This window comes from Aquila chrysaetos, chromosome 3 (genome assembly GCF_900496995.4).
Source record: "Aquila chrysaetos chrysaetos chromosome 3, bAquChr1.4, whole genome shotgun sequence".
NCBI classification, from domain to species: Eukaryota; Metazoa; Chordata; class Aves; order Accipitriformes; family Accipitridae; genus Aquila; species Aquila chrysaetos.
The window spans coordinates 59,145,016-59,167,462 of NC_044006.1; the positions used below are offsets into that span (position 1 = coordinate 59,145,016).

The 22,447-nt window shown below is 39.3% G+C and overlaps 1 protein-coding gene across 1 annotated transcript in view; it reads left to right on the forward strand.

Annotated features, from left to right (window-relative positions):
- ARMC3 (armadillo repeat containing 3) overlaps positions 1 to 13,992 on the forward strand; it is a 65,057-nt gene extending 51,065 nt beyond the window's left edge. The window contains exons 15-21 of the mRNA XM_030010477.2: positions 1,011 to 1,179; positions 2,073 to 2,173; positions 3,265 to 3,357; positions 4,871 to 4,960; positions 9,213 to 9,410; positions 11,879 to 12,041; positions 13,543 to 13,992. Of these exons, the coding sequence (XP_029866337.1) occupies positions 1,011 to 1,179; positions 2,073 to 2,173; positions 3,265 to 3,357; positions 4,871 to 4,960; positions 9,213 to 9,410; positions 11,879 to 12,041; positions 13,543 to 13,752 (1,024 nt within the window). The 3' untranslated portion in view covers positions 13,753 to 13,992. The remainder of the gene's footprint in view (positions 1 to 1,010; positions 1,180 to 2,072; positions 2,174 to 3,264; positions 3,358 to 4,870; positions 4,961 to 9,212; positions 9,411 to 11,878; positions 12,042 to 13,542) is intronic.
- The last annotated feature ends 8,455 nt before the right edge of the window (positions 13,993 to 22,447 follow it).

A 22,447-nucleotide genomic window follows, 5' to 3' on the forward strand; every position in this document is an offset into this window, starting at 1 on the left:
TTGCCTGAAAAACTTGTTCTCTGGAATTCATCTGATGTACCTTCAGAAGTCTGCATTGTAAATATCCACAGCTGAGGCTCCCTGTGTAGTTCACAGAGAGAAATGGGCAGTCTAAATGTGGAGTTCATTATATATATGTATATATATATAATATTTATATATATATAAAAAATTATTCCTTACAATGTGAAGAATGTCTGCATGTGTGTATAGGCACACACAGATATAAAGTTGAATATGTACACACACACACACACACATCGCCCTCTTTTTTCCTGGTTTTTTCATTCCTAAACAGTCCCAAAACTGCAGTACACTATGTTCTCCTGATTCAGCTTCCTTTATCTTCGTAGCAAGCTTTTCCTAAGTTTTGCAGGTCAGAAGTTATCAGTATGTGGGTTTCAGCACCAAAAACACCTTAAGAAATGAATTCCTGTCCTCCCATGTCCCCACATGACTGTTTGTACCTCACTGCTGCAAAAATCCTGCCATCCTGGTGGTGCTAACACAACTGCTTGTGTTCCCATGCTCATCCATGTGTAGCAAATCTCTGCCAACTGTGCCTCCCCCAAACACAGTAACAGTCCTAAGCCAGAGGGATTCACACATTGCGTAATACACAACTGGAATCTGCAAATTGTGTTGCAAGTTGGAGACAGAGAGAAGTTCCCTGAACTGTATCATATGGTCAGCTGTGAACATTATTCCTTTTATTCTACTTTTACATCCTTCTTTTTCTCAAGTTCTCTGTGGTGCCTAACATCCTTCCAATAAAAGGTTGTGGCATCCTGTCTGCATTTCCTTATGTAACAATTTAACTGCCTAAAGGAATTGCTTTCGCTTTTGAGCACTGCAAGGCATTTTCCTCCCCTAGAGAAAGAATTTTGTGCATCACAGCACTTGGAAATGAATCTGTCTTGGCCTTGGTAATGCTGAAAACTAACTCTGAACTGTATAATAACAATTAATAAGTATTTAATGATGAATTAGCCTTTGTATTTGTTTAACAGTGCTTTAGACATCCTAGAAGAAATTAATCTATCAACAGGGCGCAAAAATAACTTTAGTGAAGCTGCTCTGGAAAAGCTACTTGATAACAATCTTTCCCAAAAGTACAGCCAGATGGGATATTTATCATCAAGTAATATCATAACTGATGGATTCTATGATTATGGTCAGGTAAGCTACTTTAAATAAATTCCTCTACTTAGAAAGAGTAAAATTTTCTTCTTGATTTAGAAAAAGTAAGAGTCCTATAGCAAAAGCCAGAATCTGGCTACGTAAAATACTTTGTTTTCTTGTCCTGAAGTTTCCCAGCTTTTATACTAATTTCTTTTGATTACCTTTCTTCATGGATGAAATCTCATCATCTTCATGCTATCCCCCAGTTTCGATCTTCCCAATCCTGTGTAAGCTGTGCAGACATAGTTCCTTTCCAGATCCTTTCTCAGACCTTAGTTCTCCTGGTCTCTTTCCCTGCAATATACTTAATACTAACCTGACACTGAATGACCTATGGACTACTTGTTTGTTTATTTTTACATAAAGAAGTAAATAGTTCATATTTTCACCTTGGTCATGACCCTTTCTTTCACAAAGCAGTGTTTATATATAAGGAATGACTCCAGTATCACTTGTTAGTGCTGTGTTCAGTTTAAATATGAGAACGACTTTTCAAATGTCCAAATGAATTAGCAATACCAGTCTTACTGAAAATCAGTGAAATACCTGCTCCTAAAGCACTTGGTTGCTTTTGAAGATTCAATCTTATACTGTAAAGCCTTCAGAAGCAGGAACATTTCCTTATTCTAGAACTGTTTGGACTGACATAGTAATAATAACTACAAGTTAAGTTATTTATAAACAATCTTTTCTAAGAAAATTGCTTAAGAAAATGCAAATTAAGAAGGGAACAATTTCACATATTGTGAATGGTTTTCTAAGTTCTTATGTAAGTCTTCCATTAAAGATTAGGAATTTTAAATTACTCTTTAGATATCTTTTAAATATATTTTCTCTCTTCATCTTTAACTGAACAGAATACCTTATCTTTTATGCTAATTTTCTTGTAGATAAAACCTGGAGTGAAATTTTTATCTTTGGAGGAACTGAGTATGCAAGAGCTTACTGACCGTCAGGCCGTAATCTTCATTAATGCTAAACCACAGGAAGAGTGAGTCATGTTTGATCTACTAGCATTTATTGCAATAGCTCATCTTTTCCATCGTTTCCACTGTTTCCAGTACAAACTACATAGTATAGATATATATACACACATATAAAATAGAGAGATCTATTTTAGTCCCAGCACAGTGCTTCATGTCCAAGAAGGCAAGAGATTTATATTTTATAAAATAAGAATTTGGAAAATAACTTCTTTTCCCTCTAGACAGAACAGATTTATTCAGTTGAGTCACTTTTTTTAACTTAGCCATTAAGAGTCATTCATTTAACACCCTTTGATTCCTGATGGTGCGACACCCAGTGTTTTATTAGTTATAACAAAGCTTGTCATCTGCCATAATAATTATGTCATCTAAGCTGAATGTCAACATGTGACAATGAAATCTATGATTTGATGATCTTCTTGTACAGACAAATGCATGGAATTTTAAGCACAACATCCCAGAGGCAGGACAAAGCCAAGCATCGAGCTTTCAGGCTTGATAAAGAACCTGTCCATTTCTTCTCTGTTTAAGATGAAGCCAGCCTAACAAATCTTCTTAGATTTGAATGCAGGAAGTTGGTATTGGGCTTGTTTAACTGGGAGTCATTTCCTGTAAACAGTGTCACAGATCAAAGAATGCTCTACCAATACTTTGCAAGTCCAAAACCTTCTTCTCTGTCAACACATCACATATTTGGTTTACAGTATCATTAGCTTGCCTTTTAAGCTTGTATATGACACCATAAAGATGTCTGAGAATATCTATGACAAATTAAACTTCCATGCTCTTTTTGATCCCTAGAGTTGTCATTAACTATCAGGTTTTCTTTCTTTGACTTTGATACAGCTTCTTGCCTTTGTGCCTTGGCAGCAGTCTTACTCCCCAGTTACTTTTGTGTCTATCATTTGGTATTCCATACTTCATTTTTGATCCCTGAATCAATATCCAGTTTATTAGTGGTTATGTTATTTCTTCCATTTACATCTTTCCAATGAATATATTTACTGTCCTTTAAAATCAGAACTCCATTTTCATAGCTTAGCATGCAAATACTAACTCTGCAAATAACATACAAAAATATCTTGTTCCGTTTCAGTCTTGCAGTAGAGGAGAAGGCACAAGATTCATCTTATGAGCAGACTATCTTGTCACCTTCTATTTCAAGAAAAGGCAGTAGAGAAAAAGCAAGGTATGGTTTTAAGATTTACTAGTTGTCAATGTTCTGTTATTGCTCTAACATTAGAAATAGAATTCTGATTGAAAATAGTGATAGACAGTTTCCTAACAGAGTACAAATGCTCAAATACAATGTTAAATATGTTTTTGGAGTCTTTCTTTCACCTCCTAATTGCAGTAATCTTCCTTTGTCTATCTTAGTAATTACTCGTCCTCCATCCCCATGCTGTATTTGAACATCTCCTGTTTATTTGGCTGGTTTTCCTTTCAATATTCCTTGGAGGCAGTGAAATGCTGTTATTTTACAGCTTGACAACCAAGACACAGGGAAATTAGGGTAGAAGTTCTTTCTCAGTTTAGAACCTAGACCCACGAAAAGTTCCTACACTGCCTACGTGCATCCTTATTTCTAGATTAAATTTCTTCTGGTGAAATTCCATAGATGACTAAAAGCTGAGAAGGGTGTGCTCAGAACTGTCCCAGTTTTGATAGCAACAAGCCTAAAAATGCCTTGCTCTTGCAAGGTTCCCTCTGGTCCATACAATATACTAGGTACAGTGCTGTAGTCCTTTCTGTGGAACTGATCTGGTGGGCCTGTCTGCTCATACCAAATAGGTCAGAACCTCTAACCTTGTAGAGGGAAATTAATTTTGTTCTTTTACAGAAAGAGGATTTGAGCCTGTCCCTCCCACCTGCAGATAGCTGATCACAAGATATTTGGGGTTTAACAGTCTCTTTCTGGTTTGTTGTACCTGTTCACTAATGATGAGGTGTAATGAACAGAGCTTTCTACTTCAGCTGTTAGGGCACTTATCTGAGAGAGCAGAGACCAAAGTTCTAGTCCTTGTCTTGACGACTTTTAATATAAAATACTTCACCCTTAATTTGTTCCTGTGGAAGAAAACTGAACCATGGTCTCCCAACTGTGCTTCATGTAAAACAGCAGCACAATCAGGACCACAACAGTGCCTTTCAGAGAAGGCAGGTATACATGCCTAATTCCAGGGGAATGTTCAGGATTCCAAAACCGGTCCAAATAGAGCCTCCTTGCCATCAGTGGGATGGTATCTTGTCCTTGATAGGAATGTGTTGTAACCTACAACTCTCCTTGGCTTTTTTGTTAGCTAACTTAGTGAGCTGACCATTTATCATGCTGGTTTCTGTGGGTCCCAGTCCTGACTTCCTAATTTTCCTTGTTTTATGGTATAGGGAGCCTTGGCCATGCCTCACAGCTGTGAATTGTAGTCAGTGGTGGGCATTACAAAATGCTAAGCGCTGCAGGGTTGGAAAAAAAAGGAGAGATGGCGTGTCTGTTGTAGGAACTGAAGTACTATGTTTGCAATTTTTAGCTTGCAGCTCATCCATGAACTGTGATATGCTACTGTCTGTACAGGCATTTTATTGATAATGGTTGATTTCTTAGACTGCATATATATTTCTCTGTGTGTATGTATCTGTGCTTGAGAGATGAAATCTGCATTAAGAAAGTCAAGAGAAAATTGGAACCTGCTTTGTGATCTCAATAGTTCAATGGTATCTCCAATGGAGGAAAAGCAGGAGTTATCTGGACAACAGTGTTCACTCAGCAAAAGCGGCACTAGAGAAAAAGGCTTAAGGTATTATACTTTGAATTATATGTGTATAGTTTGTTTAGAACTGACATGCAAATTGGCGACCAATAACAGCTACTAACGGTGAGCGGTTGAGGTTCTGACAAATCAGGACCTGAATTGTGAGATTAATCTATCCAAAAATTATTGACTTACAAGGCAGACATTTACATTTGACTAATTATTTGGACTACAAGCACTTCTGGAATTCCATTTAAATCATGTCATAGCAGATACCTGAAATGGATCATAGGAATTGCATTGTGGAAGGTTCCCGATTCAGAATGCAAAAGAGTATGTATTGCATCTTGAGTGTCTTGCCAGCCCTGTTCCAGCTTCTGCTCATTTAGCAGGTCCTCCTGATGCCCAGCATGCTCTGGTCATGACCCACCATGCATATGCCAGTGTACTCAAAGGGAGCAGGAGGCAAGGGGAGATATTGAGCCCCAGTTATGTTTGCTCTGCACCAGTGGGGTATTCCTTCATCCCAGAAGATGCTCTAGAGTTATAGACCATTTTGCATAGTCTCAAGCAGCTGTGCAGAGCTTAGAGACCTGTTCTGACAAGATACTATGTTTGTTTATTACAGTGTGAGAAGAGGATACCCTCGGATGGTTGCTTTTTAATGTAATTTATGTCAATTACATGGTAAATGACTGCTCTGTTAGCAACCATAACTCTTTCGGAAAGCAAAAAATTTTCTTTAGGAAAAAACAAATACCTGGCTCATTTTCCCATAGTAAACTTGCAGGGATACAAAGACTTCTTTCTTCAAGTATGAAGTAATTGCTTTTGAATGTCATGATCAAGTTGTATGATTTATAACCCCATTGTCATTCATTTTGAATCCATAATTCATACATCATTATTATTATTAATTTGTGAGATATATGGGAGTTACTTGAAGGTCAGTAGCTGACTCCAACTCTCAAACATGCTTAGACTTTTTCCTACATATTTTTTCCTTTGATCATATGTTTCTGTTCATCACTATTTTGCAAAGTACTACTGAACACAGTTTAAAGCCATTGTTTTGAAAAAGTGATACTACTTTATATAAACCATAGTTGAAAGCTAAGAGAAAGGGCAGTTGTAATTGTCTGCTGGAATTGTTTGAATTAGATGTAGAGGAAGTGCCTAGTTGATAGTTTGACATATATTTGCATAGACAGATAGCAACATTTTTGATCAAACAGTTGCATATCTGATATACACATTGACTGGGCTAAAAGATGATATTTAATGTAGAATGATAAATGTGTATTTATTCCATGCTATGTTCCAGCACAGCATTTAAGGAAATACTTTCCAATGCTCATTTATTCCTTTTCTGAAGACAGCCAAGGCATTAAGCTATGCAAAAAAAAGGAAAGAATATAGGTGTCATGGCTGTCTTTTGGAGGTAGGATGTTGTATTGGCTGCTGCCTTCTTCACACTGACTCTCTGGTGACCCATTGGACTTTTGTACTGAAGTTGCAACAGGAATCAGAAACAGCTTTGAGACTATTTACTGCCATGAGTTCTCCTTTGTAATATTGCTCTGCATTCACAGCAAGTACATCTCACGAGTAGTAAGACAGCTTTGGGAAAGCGGAGTGATTTTTTTTCTGATGCCATCATTCCCGCTGGTAAATAAAATGGGGATAAAAAAGGAGGACAGGAAAAAGATAGTAGATAGATGGTTACTGGTTATTTTATAGCACTGAGCTGTAAGACAGCAGCTCCACAGTTCCTTATGAGATAAGTATTAGGCAGACATGATGAACTGAAGAGTTGAGGAGTAAGGTAGAGACAGGTGCGGAAGACAACCTTAAAGCAGCCATTCCACCAAGGAACAGAACACGGTCATACCTGAGAGAAATAAGCAGCAGCAAAAAACCCAAACAAGTCACTGTTCAAACCCATCCCTCTCAAGTGTTTTCTTCCTGGAAACGGGAAAGAAGGAGAATAAGAGTGATTCAAGACTCATTTGAGTAGATAGGAATAGGGAACAAATCCTCCTGCTATAGCACTGTAATTCAGCGTTGCACTTCTCACAGGGAAAAGAAAGTGCTGGGAGGATAGAAGGAAAGAGCAGGGGACAAAGAGAGAAAATGGTCAAGAAACAAGAATTACTCCATTTGTAGAAGTTGTTGTTTTGAAAACCTGCTAAGTGAGACACCAGAGAGGTGGGAAAAATTCAGGTTTTTTTAAACCAGGTATTCTTAACCATAATGTGTAAGTGTATAAATGGAGAAGTAGGTAGCTGTTTAATCTAGCATTATAAGGTTCCCTGGCTATAGTTAGATAGAGTCAAATTAGATAAAGAAAACTGTTTGTCTGCTTTTTTCAAGTATAAGTGTAATTAATAACCAGAACGTTTATTTAAGAGAGTGGTGAATTTTCTATAATTTTAAGATTAAATCTTAATTGGTTATCCTTCTAAAATAATGTGCTTTATGAAACCTGTGAAAAGGGCTTTTTCTGAATGTGGTAAATCTCAATAGGTAAAAGAAAAGTTTGCCAAGTATTCTGAAGACAAATTGCTTGAATTAGACTACTGATAATGGCATATGCCCTTCTGCTTTGTCCAATGCCTTCTGTCTTAAGAGTGCTGTTCATTGTAAAATTTTTAAGAATAATTTGAAGAGCATACAATAATGATAGTGTGCCCTGGAGCCATGTACTCTAGTGGTCCTTTATTTCTTTTTTTTTCCTTCCAAGAATGCCAGAAGTATTATGGATTTTAAAAAATAAGCCAGAACTGTTAAACAAAGGAAAGAAATTTTGTCATATTTCACAGTAGCATTATTCAGGACCTATGCTGAAAAAAGATATAATGCTTACAAAACACAAGTTCCATGTGTTCCCACAAATGAAAATCCTTAACTGTCTGATTGTATAGATCTTAATGATACCTCTGGTAAGATACTAATCTTATAATATTTTATAATAACTTATGAAATGCACAGTATTCAATCTAAGCAGAACAAGCATTTCATTTATACTTCTGCCAGGTGCTTATGATGCCTGTTCAGGATCACAGTCATTTTTCAAATGCTAAGCATCAGTGAAATACACAGCATGTACAATGAAAAAAATAAGCAAAACCACAGACTTATAAAATCTTCATCTGACAAGCCATGTTGTGGTTTGCATAATACTTGAAGCACATGGGCTTGCAACTACAGAGGCTACCACTTGGCATGTCCTGTCAAGATTTCAGCCATGCTCTTGATACCATTTGTTCCTTTATTTGAAGTCCAGATTTCTATCAAGTAAAAACTCATTGGAGTTCATGATTTTTAGTTCATATCCATATGGAACCAAACCGTAACTGTCTAAAAATGTTTCCTATATGTCCTAGTTCCAGCTGGGATAGAGTTAACTGTCTTCCTAGTAGCTGGTACAGTGCTATGTTTTGAGTTCAGTATGCGAAGAATGTTGATAACACTGATGTTTTCAGCTGTTGCTAAGTAGTGTTTAGACTAAAGTCAAGGATTTTTCAGCTTCTCATGCCCAGCCAGCGAGAAAGCTGGAGGGGCACAAGAAGTCGGCACAGGACACAGCCAGGGCACCTGACCCAAACTGGCCAACGGGGTATTCCATACCATGGGACGTCCCATCTAGTATAGGAACTGGGAAGTGGGGGCAGGGAATCGCAGCTGGGGGACTAGCGGGGTGCCGGTCGGCGGGTGGTGAGCAATTGCACTGCGCATCATTTGTACATTCCAATCCTTTCATTATTGCTGTTGTCATTTTATTAGTGTTATCATTATCATTATTAGTTTCTTCTTTTCTGTTCTATTAAAATGTTCTTATCTCAACCTGTGGGTTTTGCTTCTTTTTCCCGATTTTCTCCCCCATCCCACTGGGTGGGGGGGGAGTCAGTGAGTGGCTGCGTGGTGCTTAGTTGCTGGCTGGGGTTAAACCACGACACTATATGTACCTAGGTAAGTGTCTTCTCCCCTAGATAATCCATATATGGGAAAGGCGTATCAGAGCCATAGACAAAAATAAAATGAGAATTTACAGCAATATTAATATGCAGCTAGTGACACTTGGTTCCTAACCATCTCCTGAGGGCGTGTTCCACAAGTGTTCTATACAGCTTTGTAGATTTTGGAGTATTCATTATCAAGAGAAAAGATTTCTCCTACCTTCCCCCTACCCCCAAATCAATTAGTCTAAAATGTCCTGTTAGAGGACTACTGTATTTGAATTTGGACTTTAGAGATTACAGTATTCTAAATAAGTGTATATTGTTTTCTATGTAAGAAAAGGGAAAGGGAAAAAAGAAGAGGAAAAATCCAAAGAAGTTACTCAGATTACATCTAAAGTCCAGGATGAAATACATCTAGAAAATTTACATTGGCTACCACCACCTGACTTCATTTTACTGGATTACATTAATGATGTTTCCCAAACAATTCTACCACTAACTTCTACCCGGGAACAAGTTGTGGCTCTTGCACAGTGAGTACCAAATTATATTTCCATAAATATGCAAATAAGTTGAGTTGGTAAAATAACCATTTTCTCATCCAAGGACAACTTTTCCAAATTTGTTATTTTTCCCATTCTTAACTGGAATCCAAATCAGCTTTGGTCCAGAATTTTGACATAATTTTAGATTTTAAGCTTCTTGTTTCTAATCTTGTTGTAATTAGTTTTGGGATTTTTTTTTAAATAAAATATCACTTGCGACAAAAGGGTATAAATTTCTCATTTTGAAAATATTCATATGGACAATTTCAGGTTTTTTCACATTTATATACCTGTACTGATCCTTTCCAACGAACACGTCAGCTGCATATGGCATCTATATCATCAAGGAGCAGGAGAGACCCAGGTGCTGCAGAGCCTAAATGCACGAGCTAAAACCCTAACCTAATAGTCGAGACTGTTGCAACTTACATGTATCACGTCTGTTCTTTCTCTTATGATCTTTCTTGCCTAGTTGGTTTGGAAACCCCTCAGGACAGGAATTCTTGTATCTTGTTCTCCTACAGAGCCAAAAGCATGAGACATTTTTCTAATGTAGTTTTCAGGTGCTACTGTAATTAATATCCTGATGATTTAATAGTGCCAGAATATTGCAATGGTGCGTGTACAGACTGTTGTTATCAATGTGTGATTCATTAGCTACACTGACTACTCAGCCTGGGCAGCAATCACTGTCATCTCCAAGCAGTGTGTCTGCTTTCATCTTCTCCTTAGTTTAACCTTTCCTATCTTAGCAGTTTCCTGGCTACCTCCTGAATCTAGAGAGTTTGGCATCAGATCCCACTAAGTCTCACAAAATTTGTTTCTTCTACTAACTCTCATTTTTAATGAAGTGGTCTAATGTGATGTGAGGAATGACTTTTCTGTTGATTGCAAAATTTGGCAGGACAGATACTCATCCTTAACTATCCAGCTGTGTATAAATCATGCTGCCTTCCTCAAGGTGGAATCCATAAAATGCTCTTTCAAATCCACTCTTCAAACACACCAATGAAATACTTACAGACACAGAACCCAGTGAAACAATCACGGGAAATTTAAGTGGAATGTTTTCTGTGGGGATTTTTATGTGTGTGTTCCATTTTAAGCGGCTGCCTGAATAGCCTGTGTTGAATAGGGAGGGGAGGAGGAGGCAGCTGCAGCAGCCCTGGGCAGCCTGGCAGCTTGAGCGGAGTTCCTGCTGTGCTCACCGGGGAGGGAGCCGGGGTAGATGAGGGAAAACGCGGTAGTGTTGGCGGTCTCCTTTCAAACAAACGCAGCACAGCCTCGCGCGCACGCGGGAGCGGCGTGCATGTAGGCTCAAGAAGCTTTGCTCTCTTTACTGAGAGCTGGCTGTAGGCACAAGCAGCACAAGGGACTGCCTGGAGCCCCCCACTTCTTCAGGTTCACCCAGTAATTCCCAACTTCAAGACACCACGTCTAGCCCGCTCGGCGAGAACTCCCTGTGCCCATGCTGTTGCAACCAGTACCTCCTCAGGCCCTAGGTTTTGAGAAATAAGGCCTGTGAGGTTGCCTTGCACGTACTGCGCGGATAGAACCTGTTCACAGTTTCTGCAGAGGAGGTGGTATAGATTTTAGCTCTCTGTCTGAAGCAGTGGCTTGTGATTCCCATGTCAGCTCTGCAACACCTTGTCCAGAGTGAGAGCCCTCAGTAACGCTTGTGCCTGTGGCTGAGGACGCTGTGAGGAACAAAGGTCTTTACGTACAGGGGCCAAGCACAGGGGAGGTGAAGGTGTATGTATGAGGACGTAGGGACTCACAAATCAAGGCTTGATCCTGTGTGTGCACAGTTATCCAAAAGACATGCTTTTGGCAGTGTTTGCACAGACAGTGAGTTCTGATCTTCTGTTTCTGTGACTGAGCCATTCTTTTTAATGGATAAATACACACCTCTCACCCCCCAAATACTGGCTTCAATATAAGAAAGCACATGCAGAGGTTGAAGTCCCCTTTATGGATATAGTTGCTTTCCTATGTTGGGATCATTACCTATGGCTTTATTTTTGTCATATGTATTCTCATGCCTTTAATACTTTTATTTCAAACAAATGGTAGGCCTGGAGATTGTAAAACGTAGCTCACGTAATCTGTTAGCTGTAAAGATGAACGCTAGCTTCTGAACTACTTCCTCAGTAATTACACTGTTATTGATGATTTTCTCTGAGGACTTTGTGTCTATACTAGACCTCTCCAGAATCTCTGCTGGCAGCTTTTGCACCTTGGTTTTGGTCTGTGACAAATGTGAATGATCTGAGTTATGGTTGTCTGTATTTAAGACACCAGTTGCTGGATAAAAAAATATAAAGCAAACATAGCAAAAGTATTAAAGTCTTATATATCATTCACTTACTGCTTGTATAAATTTCATTTTGCTACATTTTTGTGATAAATACAAGAGGAATTATAGATGTAATTGATCCTGGTATACATTGATACAGGTTTGTTGCAGACAAGATGGGTGGCCCGATTGAAAGAGACAAACTACATGACTTCAGCTGGGAACTTCACATAAGTGAAATACAATTTGAACTGAAATGTAACGTTGTGCCTATCGGGAAAGTCAAAAAAGGGACATTCTACCACAGAGCTTTACTTTTCAAGGTACATTAACATTTGTTTTACAACGTAACATATTGATGTTAAATGGATATTGTAAACTAAAGTATACTTGCATACATGTAATATAATATTTATATTCATGTAAAATCTTTTGTATACACTTAAGTCATTTTTCACTGGCAAAGTTGATTTCCGTATGAATGAAAGCCAGCATTGCTTCTTTCTGTAAACATTCTTGTTGTCATTAAATTGTCTTAAGTGATACCAGCAGAATACTTGATAAATGGCAAAAAGCCAAAATATTTGATTGGGAGTCAAAACATTTTATGTTTTCTGTAAACTGTAAAATATTGAATTATGCAGCTTCCTTTTTTTTTTCCATGCTGCAAATGTAAACTTGTTGGGACAATTTTTATTTGGTATCTATCCAGTATTCTATGATAGTATATAACAGCTTTTATGTTCTAGTTTCTTAGACTGGGAAGATTCATTTCTTCTGTCTTCATGCAAAGATGTACTGGTGCAGCCTGCTTATCTGTCCCATCCTTTTTCCTTGGCTGCTGGGTAGCTGGACTTTTCTCCTTCTTGGATGGAAAGGAAAGGAGAAGCAAGGGCCTAGCACATTAAGCAGGAAGGACCCAGGAAACAGTACACAGGAGAAAGAGCACAAGCCTAAATTTATGGTATCCATGGGGAGAGAAAGTTCCTGACATATTTTGTGGAGGTGTGAGGGCATGCATTAATTGTGCTGAAGCAGCACTGTTGTTCACTTCCACTCTCTTAAGAAACCTTTGTAGGGATGGATCATCGCTCTTAAAGCCACACCAGTCTAAATCCTTGTCCATTTGTAACAAGTTAAAAATCTTTCAGGATTTCCTTGCTTCAAAGCAGATGCATTCTGAGAAAGCAGTTTTGTAGCTGGAAACCATTATATGACTGTCAGTGATAGCAGCATAGAGGAAAGGCAGGTGTTTCATCTAGCAGACGCTTGCCTCACATTTCATTGCTTCGCACATTCGCAGGGCTGAAAACCAAGGAGTGTGCTTTGGAGTGAAGCAGCAGTCCTAAACTTGCACTGATAAAAATGTTGCATTTTTACACTTAATATTTCATACTAGCTACATGTGTGCAATGTACATACACCTCATTGCTTGAATAGACAGTGCTTCAAAATGTTATTCAGAAATAAGTCTTCCAACCAGAAGAAGACATTTCTGGGTGCTGTGGGTGTTGCATTTCATTTGAAATCTGAAGGACTGGCTGATAAACAAATGCGTCAGTGTCTGAAAAGAGTTAAAATGAATATTTTTCATGTTATGCAGAGAATATGGTAGAAATAACATTTAAAAGCCTACACCTTCTAAGCAGAACCAACAACAAATATTTGCAGTTTGCAACAGTTTACAGATTTACAAAGTCTGTTTCAAGAAAGCTCTTGGCCTTTCAGGTATTTGATTTCTTTTTAAGCATCTCTTGGCCTTGCTGTATATCACAGAAGCTACATGTATTAACTGTGATTAACTCCTTTTTCTTTCCTTTTTAGGTGATAGCAGACAGAATTGGCGTTGGCTGTAGTTTAGTTCGTGGCGAGTATAACAGAGCTTGGAATGAAGTTAAATTGGTTGATGACTCTCCTCAAGGAGTTGCTCGGCTTCTGCTTCCTCCTCAAGAATATATTGTAGATCTAATGTTTGAGCCAGGCTTTTTGATAAAACAGGGAAGTGCAGAGGCAGATCAGTACAAACATATTTAATCGTCTTGACAAATTTCACTAAAATAACTATTTTAAAGATGTTTGCAGTGCTAATATTTATGAAACATAAGGGGTTTCAGGTCCAGCTATCAAAAAGCACCATATCTGGTATGTTGTCCTAAATGTTTAGTTAAACATATTTTAGGTATCCAACTTCAATGCTTAGAAATTTTGTTAATTTTTTGGTACTATTTTAAGACTAAACTGTAAAACTACAGATTAAAATTTGGTAGATCAAGAATATTTGGTATGTGTTAACATTATAATGCTTATTAAATAGGTTTAAATCATTTCCAAAATACAGTATATTCCTTTTTTTTCAGATGTTCTTTCAACTCTAATGCACATTTATAGGAATTATATGTCCATGAAGCAAGAAAATGTGACATGTGGTAAAATAACAAGTCACCTAAAAACAACTGGACAATTTTTTGTGTGAAATAAGCCAAGAACTGAGAATTAGAAGAACTAAGATAATAGTATACTTTCAGCCTCTGTAGAAAACATCCCATTTATATTTCTTGGAACTTGGCAGAGTTAATAATTACAGATAAAAACATACTCTGGGTGAAAGTAAATACTGTTTGTCCTGGCACAGGGAAGACAGATGATTGATAAGTTATTGCTTGCAATCTCCCTTTAAATTCTTTATTTTTCACTTGAAGATAAAATGGACTCTGAGAAGGCAGCAGTTTTAGACACAGCATTTGTATTTCTTGCAGCCTTGGGTAGTGTGGTGTTGCTGAAGTGTACCGGTGCACCTAAGAGATGTAAAACACTGACTAGAACACTCTAGTAAACACTTTTCTGGTGAAGCCATCAGGAATGTACTGGAGTATTTCAGGGAGCACAACTATCAAGTGAGTTTACTGTGGAAAACTGAAAAAAAGCCCTGTACAGAAGTTAGGCCAATGCAGACAACATTGTGCAAAACTGAATTTCAGAAGAGCAGAATGCCAACAACAAGTCATTTACTTCCTGCCCACCAAAAATGTGATAAAAAAATTTGGGGTCTGTGTTCTTTTTGTTTCTTAATGTTTTGTCGTGGACCAGGACATGTTTGTAGAAGCACAGTCACTTGTATAGTCCACTTTGGTTTGAGGAGGTTTATATCTGCTGTATTCATTACTGCTTATGAGCATGATCGCACCACTCCCCCTCCTTCCTCCTCTGACATGCAGCATGATTTTCTGGTAGCCCCTTGGGGAACATTTTATCTTTCTGTTGTAAATTCACTTATATGGCCTCGTGTTCATTTTTTTACCTTATGTTCAGCACTACTATAGACATCAGAATGAAAAAGAACTCTGGAAACAAAATGCACGATATGCTAGCAGAACTGCGTGGAAGGTGAGAATGTGTTTCTTATCATTACTATGTAGCAGGTAGGGGACTGGTGAAAACTGATATGCTGTCACTGACAGGCATGATTGGGTGCAGAAACCTGCAACTTTGAAAGTGCAGTAAGTGGAAGTAAATTAAGAATTAATTTCCTACTAGCTATCATTTTATACAGTTTTCCTGCATGGGAATTTCATTATTTTGTATTGGAACTATAATGTTAAAGTGTGACTTAGTCTGTTTGAGGAGGTCTTGAAAAACAAAGCAATTTCTGTTGTTTCAATATATGTTGTGTCAATATAAAAAAAAAGACAAAATGTAAGTTTTTCAAAATAAAAATTGGGAAACTTCTAGACATATAAGCTTGCTTTACATAAAATAAAAAAAAAAAAAAAACTACACAACCTTGTATAATGCAGAGTTTGATGACCCAGAAATGTTGGATAAGGGTTGTTTTATGTCTTTCACAATTTTTAGCTTTGTATTAGCTGAGTTCTGTCACTTCAAAATTGTAATACACTTGGGTGTCAGAAATAAGATCTGGGTAGAATATAAACACTTAAATCCCATATTGTTAGTTTGAAAACTGCAGTTTAGTTGTCAAGTAAGTCAAGAGATGCCACACTTTTTTATTTGATGCTTCCCAGGGACCTGTAGCTGTGCCCACACCCTGGTGAAGAATTCCCCCAGCCTTGACAAGAGCAGCCCAGCTCACACTCATTCCAGATCTGAACTGGAAAACAAAATGTTCAAAAGTTTGCAGGGCTCAGCTGGGTGAATATTCCCAGGACATGCCCAGCATACACCATTTGGCTTGGGCCGTGCCTGAGTGAAGTGATCACCTACCTTCTTTTTAAGGAGCAGATGGGGAAGAGCCTCATACCTCCTTTTACATAATAGTTCAGTGGGCAGATCAGTCACACAGGACATCAAAAGTCAGGCTTGATGCCTTGCTAAGCATGAACAAAACAGTCTGCAGCTACCTAATTGCCAGGATATATTCTAGCCAGTAAGCACTCTTCATCCCTCTTTTTGAAGCTCTGCTATCATGTAGAAAAGAATGCAGGATTAATAGACTATAGAAACAGAAAAGTTGAGCAACCTCTTCAGCCTAATATTAGGGGTTATAATTAGGCTTTTCCTTTGGGAAAAGAGATTCTATGTCTCTAGTGCCCACTGCCAGAAATGTTCTTATAGTTTACTACATGTGTACTGTAAAATGTAGAGACTGTACCCTACCTAGAACAACACCCTCCTAGTTAGGTGCTCTCCTGCAAGGTGAAAAGCTGTCTTAAGCAAAAATAGGAACTGAAACGAGGTTCATTCCTCCATAGCTGTAACCACTGGGCAGTTACTCAAAAGTAGGCATCATGGCCAGCAGCTGTGCAGAATGAAAACCAAATGAAACATGCTCAGCTTCTTGAAAAAGAGGGTATGTAGACGATTATCCCAGGACAGCGACGTGGGCTGTAGATCCTGATTTGAAAGAGGCACCTCTAAGTCATCTTCACACATCTTACTGTGATGCCTGTGCTTCTGAGAGAAGCTAACATGAAGACACCGTTCCTGCTGTTCACTGGAACTACCCAACTTCATAGTGACTGTGCTGAACTTATGTAGCACCCTGCTCAGCTTGCTGCTTACTGCAGGGTCTATTCCAAGCCATCTGGAACTGACACACCGCACATGCACACACACACACACACACACCCCGCTGCCATTCATTTTCATAAAAAAGAATTTTGATTTTGATTTGGCATTGAAAAACACAATGCTTAATATATAGCACATCTGCATATCAAGACATACAAAACTGGACTGTTGATAAAAGGTCAGGCATGGTTTCTACCTTTCTAGTGAATGTGAACCTGCAAAGCAGCAGACCAAAATTGGTGGTGTTGTCAATGTGATTTCAAGTTGCAACAGAGGTTTTGATATGAGAGGGTCTAATGCTTTGACCCTGCACACTTCTCTGCTTTTGCTTGTTCTGTGTGTGCTGGGACCATTGTGGCTAAGGGGATTCTAAGTGGATAATTCCAGGCTCTTCAGACCAGATTTTGGCTGAGACCTGTTTCTGAGGGGTGCTTCTGGTAAACACCTCACTGCAGAAGTGGATTCTTCTGTTTTTCCTCAAGCAGATGCAGAGGCAGTACAGACTGCCGGCAGCAGCAGTACCAGCGCTTGCATGCTTCCCTTCTGTTGCCCTTGATGCCTCAGCAGTAGCAGCACTAAGGTTAACTTACAGTTGTTTTATCTTTATGCTAGCAGGGAACAACTGCTGTGTAATTTATAGAATTAACACATATCAGATAGTTCCTGGTTACCTACTGCCAACCTACAGCAATGGCATAACATCACTCCCTCAAACTGTGTAGTCCCTTGCATAGTAGAAATTGAAATGAACTCTTCTTCCAGTAAATCTCTGTTGCGGATTAACTCTGGATCCTGAGAAGAATCCGAGGCTCTTGGAGCAAAACAGGTGTTTCTTTTCAGATCCAAGAGGAACTTTTATTCCGTTATTTTTTTACATCAGACTTGGCTTCGGGGAAAAACAAAAAGTCTTTTATTAGTAAATATGGTCTTGAATGGTGACATATTATTTCATCCATAGCTCCTTTGCATGAATCTGCACCTCTTCTACTACATGATTCATTTCTCCATAAATCCAGCCCATTATCAACACAGATTGTTCAAAATGGAGACTGTGCAGAGGCAGTAGACATTTACTGGCTAGTGTGTCAACTTAGTTAAGATAGAAAAGTGCACTAATACATTTATTATATTCATAGCTCTCTTGCTGGTTTATACAAGAGTCTTTTCCCCAACAGCTCATTGGCAGTACCTATTTTCCATCAGAAGACTGAAAATAAGCAAAAAAATTCCCCATATAATTCAAAGCCCAAAGACAGCATATGCCGTCACAGTAAAGTAGAAGAAGAAAGCATAAGAATGGACATACGGGCTCAAGCCAAGAGTATCCAAACAAGTAACCCATCTTCAGCAATGGTCAATATATAAAAGGTTAAGAGTACGGCACAAATACAATTATACATTTCCAGAGTACTCTGATAGGTTCAGCAGTTTGCATTTCAGGGACTTTCTATGTGTCTAGATATTTAACAGCTCTTAAAGTTTTCTATCTTCACTACAGTTGTGCAAAGAAGCATCTCATTTTATTTATTCTGAACTTGTCATCTGCTGCTTTCATTTACTATCTCCTAGTTTTTGTAGTAGAAGAGACAGTGGACATGCATTTCCTACTTAGCTTCACCATAAGGCTTGTTTTCTTAGGGGTCTCCATCCTATCTTCCCTCAGTATACTCTTCCCTAAGTATACCTATATGCAGGATATATTTCATCACTTCTTGTGTGGACTCCCACCCATACCTCTTTGGTCATTATGCTGTTCCTTACTTGTATCTCTTCTAGTTACACTATATTTTTAGAAATTATACTAGACCTGCATACAATATTGAAGAGTTTGTCATGCATTCTTTTTTTTTCCTAATAGCTCCTAATAAACCATTTACAATTGACAATTACTGAGCATTTAGCTACATGAATTCCTAGAATGAAGAGATACGGAGGAGCAGGTACAGCTCATTTTGGGAATCTTAGTATGCAAGGTCTGATAAGGTGTCTTCAATGTTCTCTGGATTAGCTGCAAAGTCAGTGGCTACAATGGGAAGCCTAACCTGTATCAATATTGTAGATCTCAGGATGCTCTGTATAGGTCCATGGTTTTCCTGAACCCTAACGTGAGTCAAGGTTTCCTTGTGATGCCATGACGGATAACTCCATGGCCATGCAACAGCTGAACAAGCAAGAGGTACCAAATTGACTCATCATCATGCAAAAAGAAAAATATTATCTCTGGAAATTACATGCTCCACATGGCATTGTGGTTCATCCTCCAGGCCTTCAGACAATTTCCTAGTGCAATAAAGGATTTGGCCATCATGCCTTTGTGACATCCTGAGCTGCTAAACGCAGCAGTAAATGACAGCTCTTATGCTCCGCTAGGTGGAAGGTCCAGATTTCCAGGACATGTTTTTTTCACTTCATGGACCTAGCCCATTTCATGTATACACTGTGTTACTTCTGATCTTAGAGGAAGATAAGACACACCGCAGAAAGAGTCTGAAGAACAGGATGTATCCAATAAAGACAAGCCCAAAGTTCAAGACTTAGGAAAGAATAATAAATACACAGCTCTTGCACCTCTTGTATCTTCCTTGATTAACTAGAAGAATACCTCTGCCCAGCTTCATTCGTTCATTCCCATGTCTTCACTTCTATGGTGTAAGGACTAACTACCTAGCCAAAATGGGAAAAAAGTCTTTCACAGTACTCTTGAATATTTTGGTTTATGGAGTCCCACAAGCTCCCGAAGGTGTTCTCCAGTTACTATTCCTTCTCTGTGCTTGTGAAAATGGGGTTTCTAATCCTGTGCCAGAGTTCTTGGTGCCACAGACCTTTGAGTGCCAGAACGGAGGTTCAGTGGCAGCTCCATTTAAAAACCTGAAGGATTCACTGATATATGAAAATGAGGAGTCAGCAGAGTCACGTTTATTGATTTAGTCACTCAGATCAATTGATTTTATGCTACAAAGGTTTTCAATCTTCATAAGCCTTTTTTTTTTTTTTTTTTTTTTTTCCCCCCCATAACAAGGTACTCCCACATGACAGCAACTGCTAGCAGGGAGGTGATGGTTCAGGCAGCAGTAGCAGATTTGGGCCCCTGGGCTATTTGGTGCTATAGCACGAGATATTGGCTAAAGTTCCTGTGATAAAGATCAATTGTCAAGCAATGGGCCTTAATGGCCCTGACCCATCTTGCCTGGGACCACCATTCCCACCCCTGCCCATGGCCCAGGACCCCATCTCAGCCCAGCCCCGGTGCCACCAGCCCCTACCCCAGTGATGGGAGTTACAAACAAGTAACCAGCATGGCCTCTTCGGTGACAGCTATCACAGAGGAACAGGGTACAAACCAAAATGACAGCCTCTGCAGATGGTGAAATATTACTTATGTCAAGCCACGGGTAATGGGAAGATGCATTCTCACATCCAGTCTCTCTGCCCATCAGTATTCATCCTCATCATCTTAATAATGACCCGTCATGTCATGGGGTGTTTTTTTTGACAATTGAGTTGAGCTAGTAAAAAGATTTTGTATCCTTCTTTATGCTTAAAAAAAAAACCCCAAAACATTGCTCAGTGGTAAGAGCTGGGGTGTCCTGTCCCAAAACACTGGGCAGTGCAGCCCCTCCCACCACGGTGCCCGTGCAGCCCGACACGCACATGCCTGCTGCAGCACGGTCCAGCCACAACCACCGGACCAGCAGGAACCAGGAAAGCACAATGCTTGCTGAAAACCATAGCTCTGAGACAACCAAGATGTGTTCAAAAAGTTCTTTATGGAATAAAAGCGCCATCGAAGATGACTGGTAAGTTGTTCATGGTACTGGCCTGTGTAACAGCATCATCTCTTAGCCTGCTCTGGCCTTTCTTTCCTTCATGCTGAGAAGTGGGGCTGGCCATGCAGTGAGCTCTGGGAGGCAGGACTGTGCCTGCGGATGGCAGGGGTGGGAATCAGTGCTCAGCTAAAACATGTTAACTGCTGAGTGCTGATCAACACGTCCAAAGCGCCATGAAGCACTACACAGAGGTGGAAACACGTAATGCAGCACAGATACACATGCACAACCACTTACTGGCACATCCAGAAAGCAAACCCTCTACCACTACAGCGGTGCCAAGGTCTCCTCTCCTCCCGGGCAGCTGCGCCTCTCCCCAAACGGCACAGAGGGAGATGACCAAGGGACTCTGCTCCAGCATTTTGCCATGGGCTTTGCAATACAGCTATGTGAACTTCGGGCATGATTTTTTCACACTCGTTACCAGTACAGCTATTACAGCAGAACTTTGCAGATAAATGAACAGCTCTTTAGTCCTCTTAATGAGCTAATTATTTTTCTATTATACAAACACTGGCTCTGATACTGAGAGATATCAGAAATATTGGAATAACTTTATGTGGCCTTCCTTGTCCACTATGACCCAGACAGAATTTAGAGTTCAGGCACAGGTAGAGTACATGCAGAAACGACAGAAACACAGAGGGAGAAACGTACAGACGTACGTGTCTCTGACCAGTAAAAATGTTATTTGTAGGGCATGGAAGAAATTAGTCTATTGGAGACACAATGAGCTAACAAAAGCTTTTCTCTCATTAAGGAGTGAGCTTATTTGCATGCTAATGAACCAGCTAGTTCTTCCAGCTCATTGATGTTTCACTGACATGCTGAGATGCCATCTATGGAAACTATGTGCAAAGCATAATTGAAGCCAGTTCTTGCTTGAAGTTGGATAAATGTTGGGGGAAATATAGCAAGATGAGAAAAGCAATCATATCAAAGTAGGCAGCAGATCCTGTTGCTCATGCAACCCTTTGCCAGCTCAAACGCTGTTTACAACCAGCTCTCCTCATTCAAGTCCTACCTTGCAAGTGAACACAGCAGAAGGTTTCTTTGACCTTGTCCTCCAGCAGTGCTAACGCTTGGTCTATGCAAGACCACTTTGCCTATATTAGAATAAGAGACAAAAAAGGCTCTTCATCAAAAGACTCTTCTAGAAAGTACAGTGCCATTAGGTTTTGCATGGAGGGCTACCTGTGAGCAAACCTTTTCCAGTCTACATAAAGCTTTAGAGTTGTCCACTGCTGTTCCTCACTCCCTCATCCATGCTGCATAAAACTGCCAAAAGTAACAAACTCCTCTGTGGACTCCATAGTGTGTAACATCTGTCCCTTTTGTGGTGCCAGTGTTGTGCAAGTTTGCTGTAAAACGTGGTGCTAAGTTCTCGTGGAACAGAAACTGCTCCAAAATGAGTTCACCTTCTGTTGCAAGAAAGGTTGAGCTAACTACCCAGCCAGACACCTCAGCCCATGCTGGTCCCACATCTAAATTACAGCTCCTAGACTCAGTGTTCCCCATTTCTTTGTTATTGCTCTCTCGTGCTGTTTCCAGGAGATGTCCCTAGATTGTCTTACTGTTTCTGATATTCATCTCTTGTGTTTTCTAACCTACATGCTTCTACAGATCAGCAGGGCTTCCTAGTTATAAGAAGGATCTGAAAAAAAACACGCCATAGCATGTTTTTAATTCCTTTTTAATATGAACTTCTCTAAACAAGATGCTTTTAGTGACAGAGTTTGAAAGAAGATTCCTTAAAGGCCAGGTGTCAAAAAGATACTCAAGAGTCAAAAGGCTTTTCAAAATGTCAAGTCCTTAGTTTTAGTTGGCATTAGGGACCAAATTATGAAATGGTGGAGGTCTGCTCAGTGTCCCAA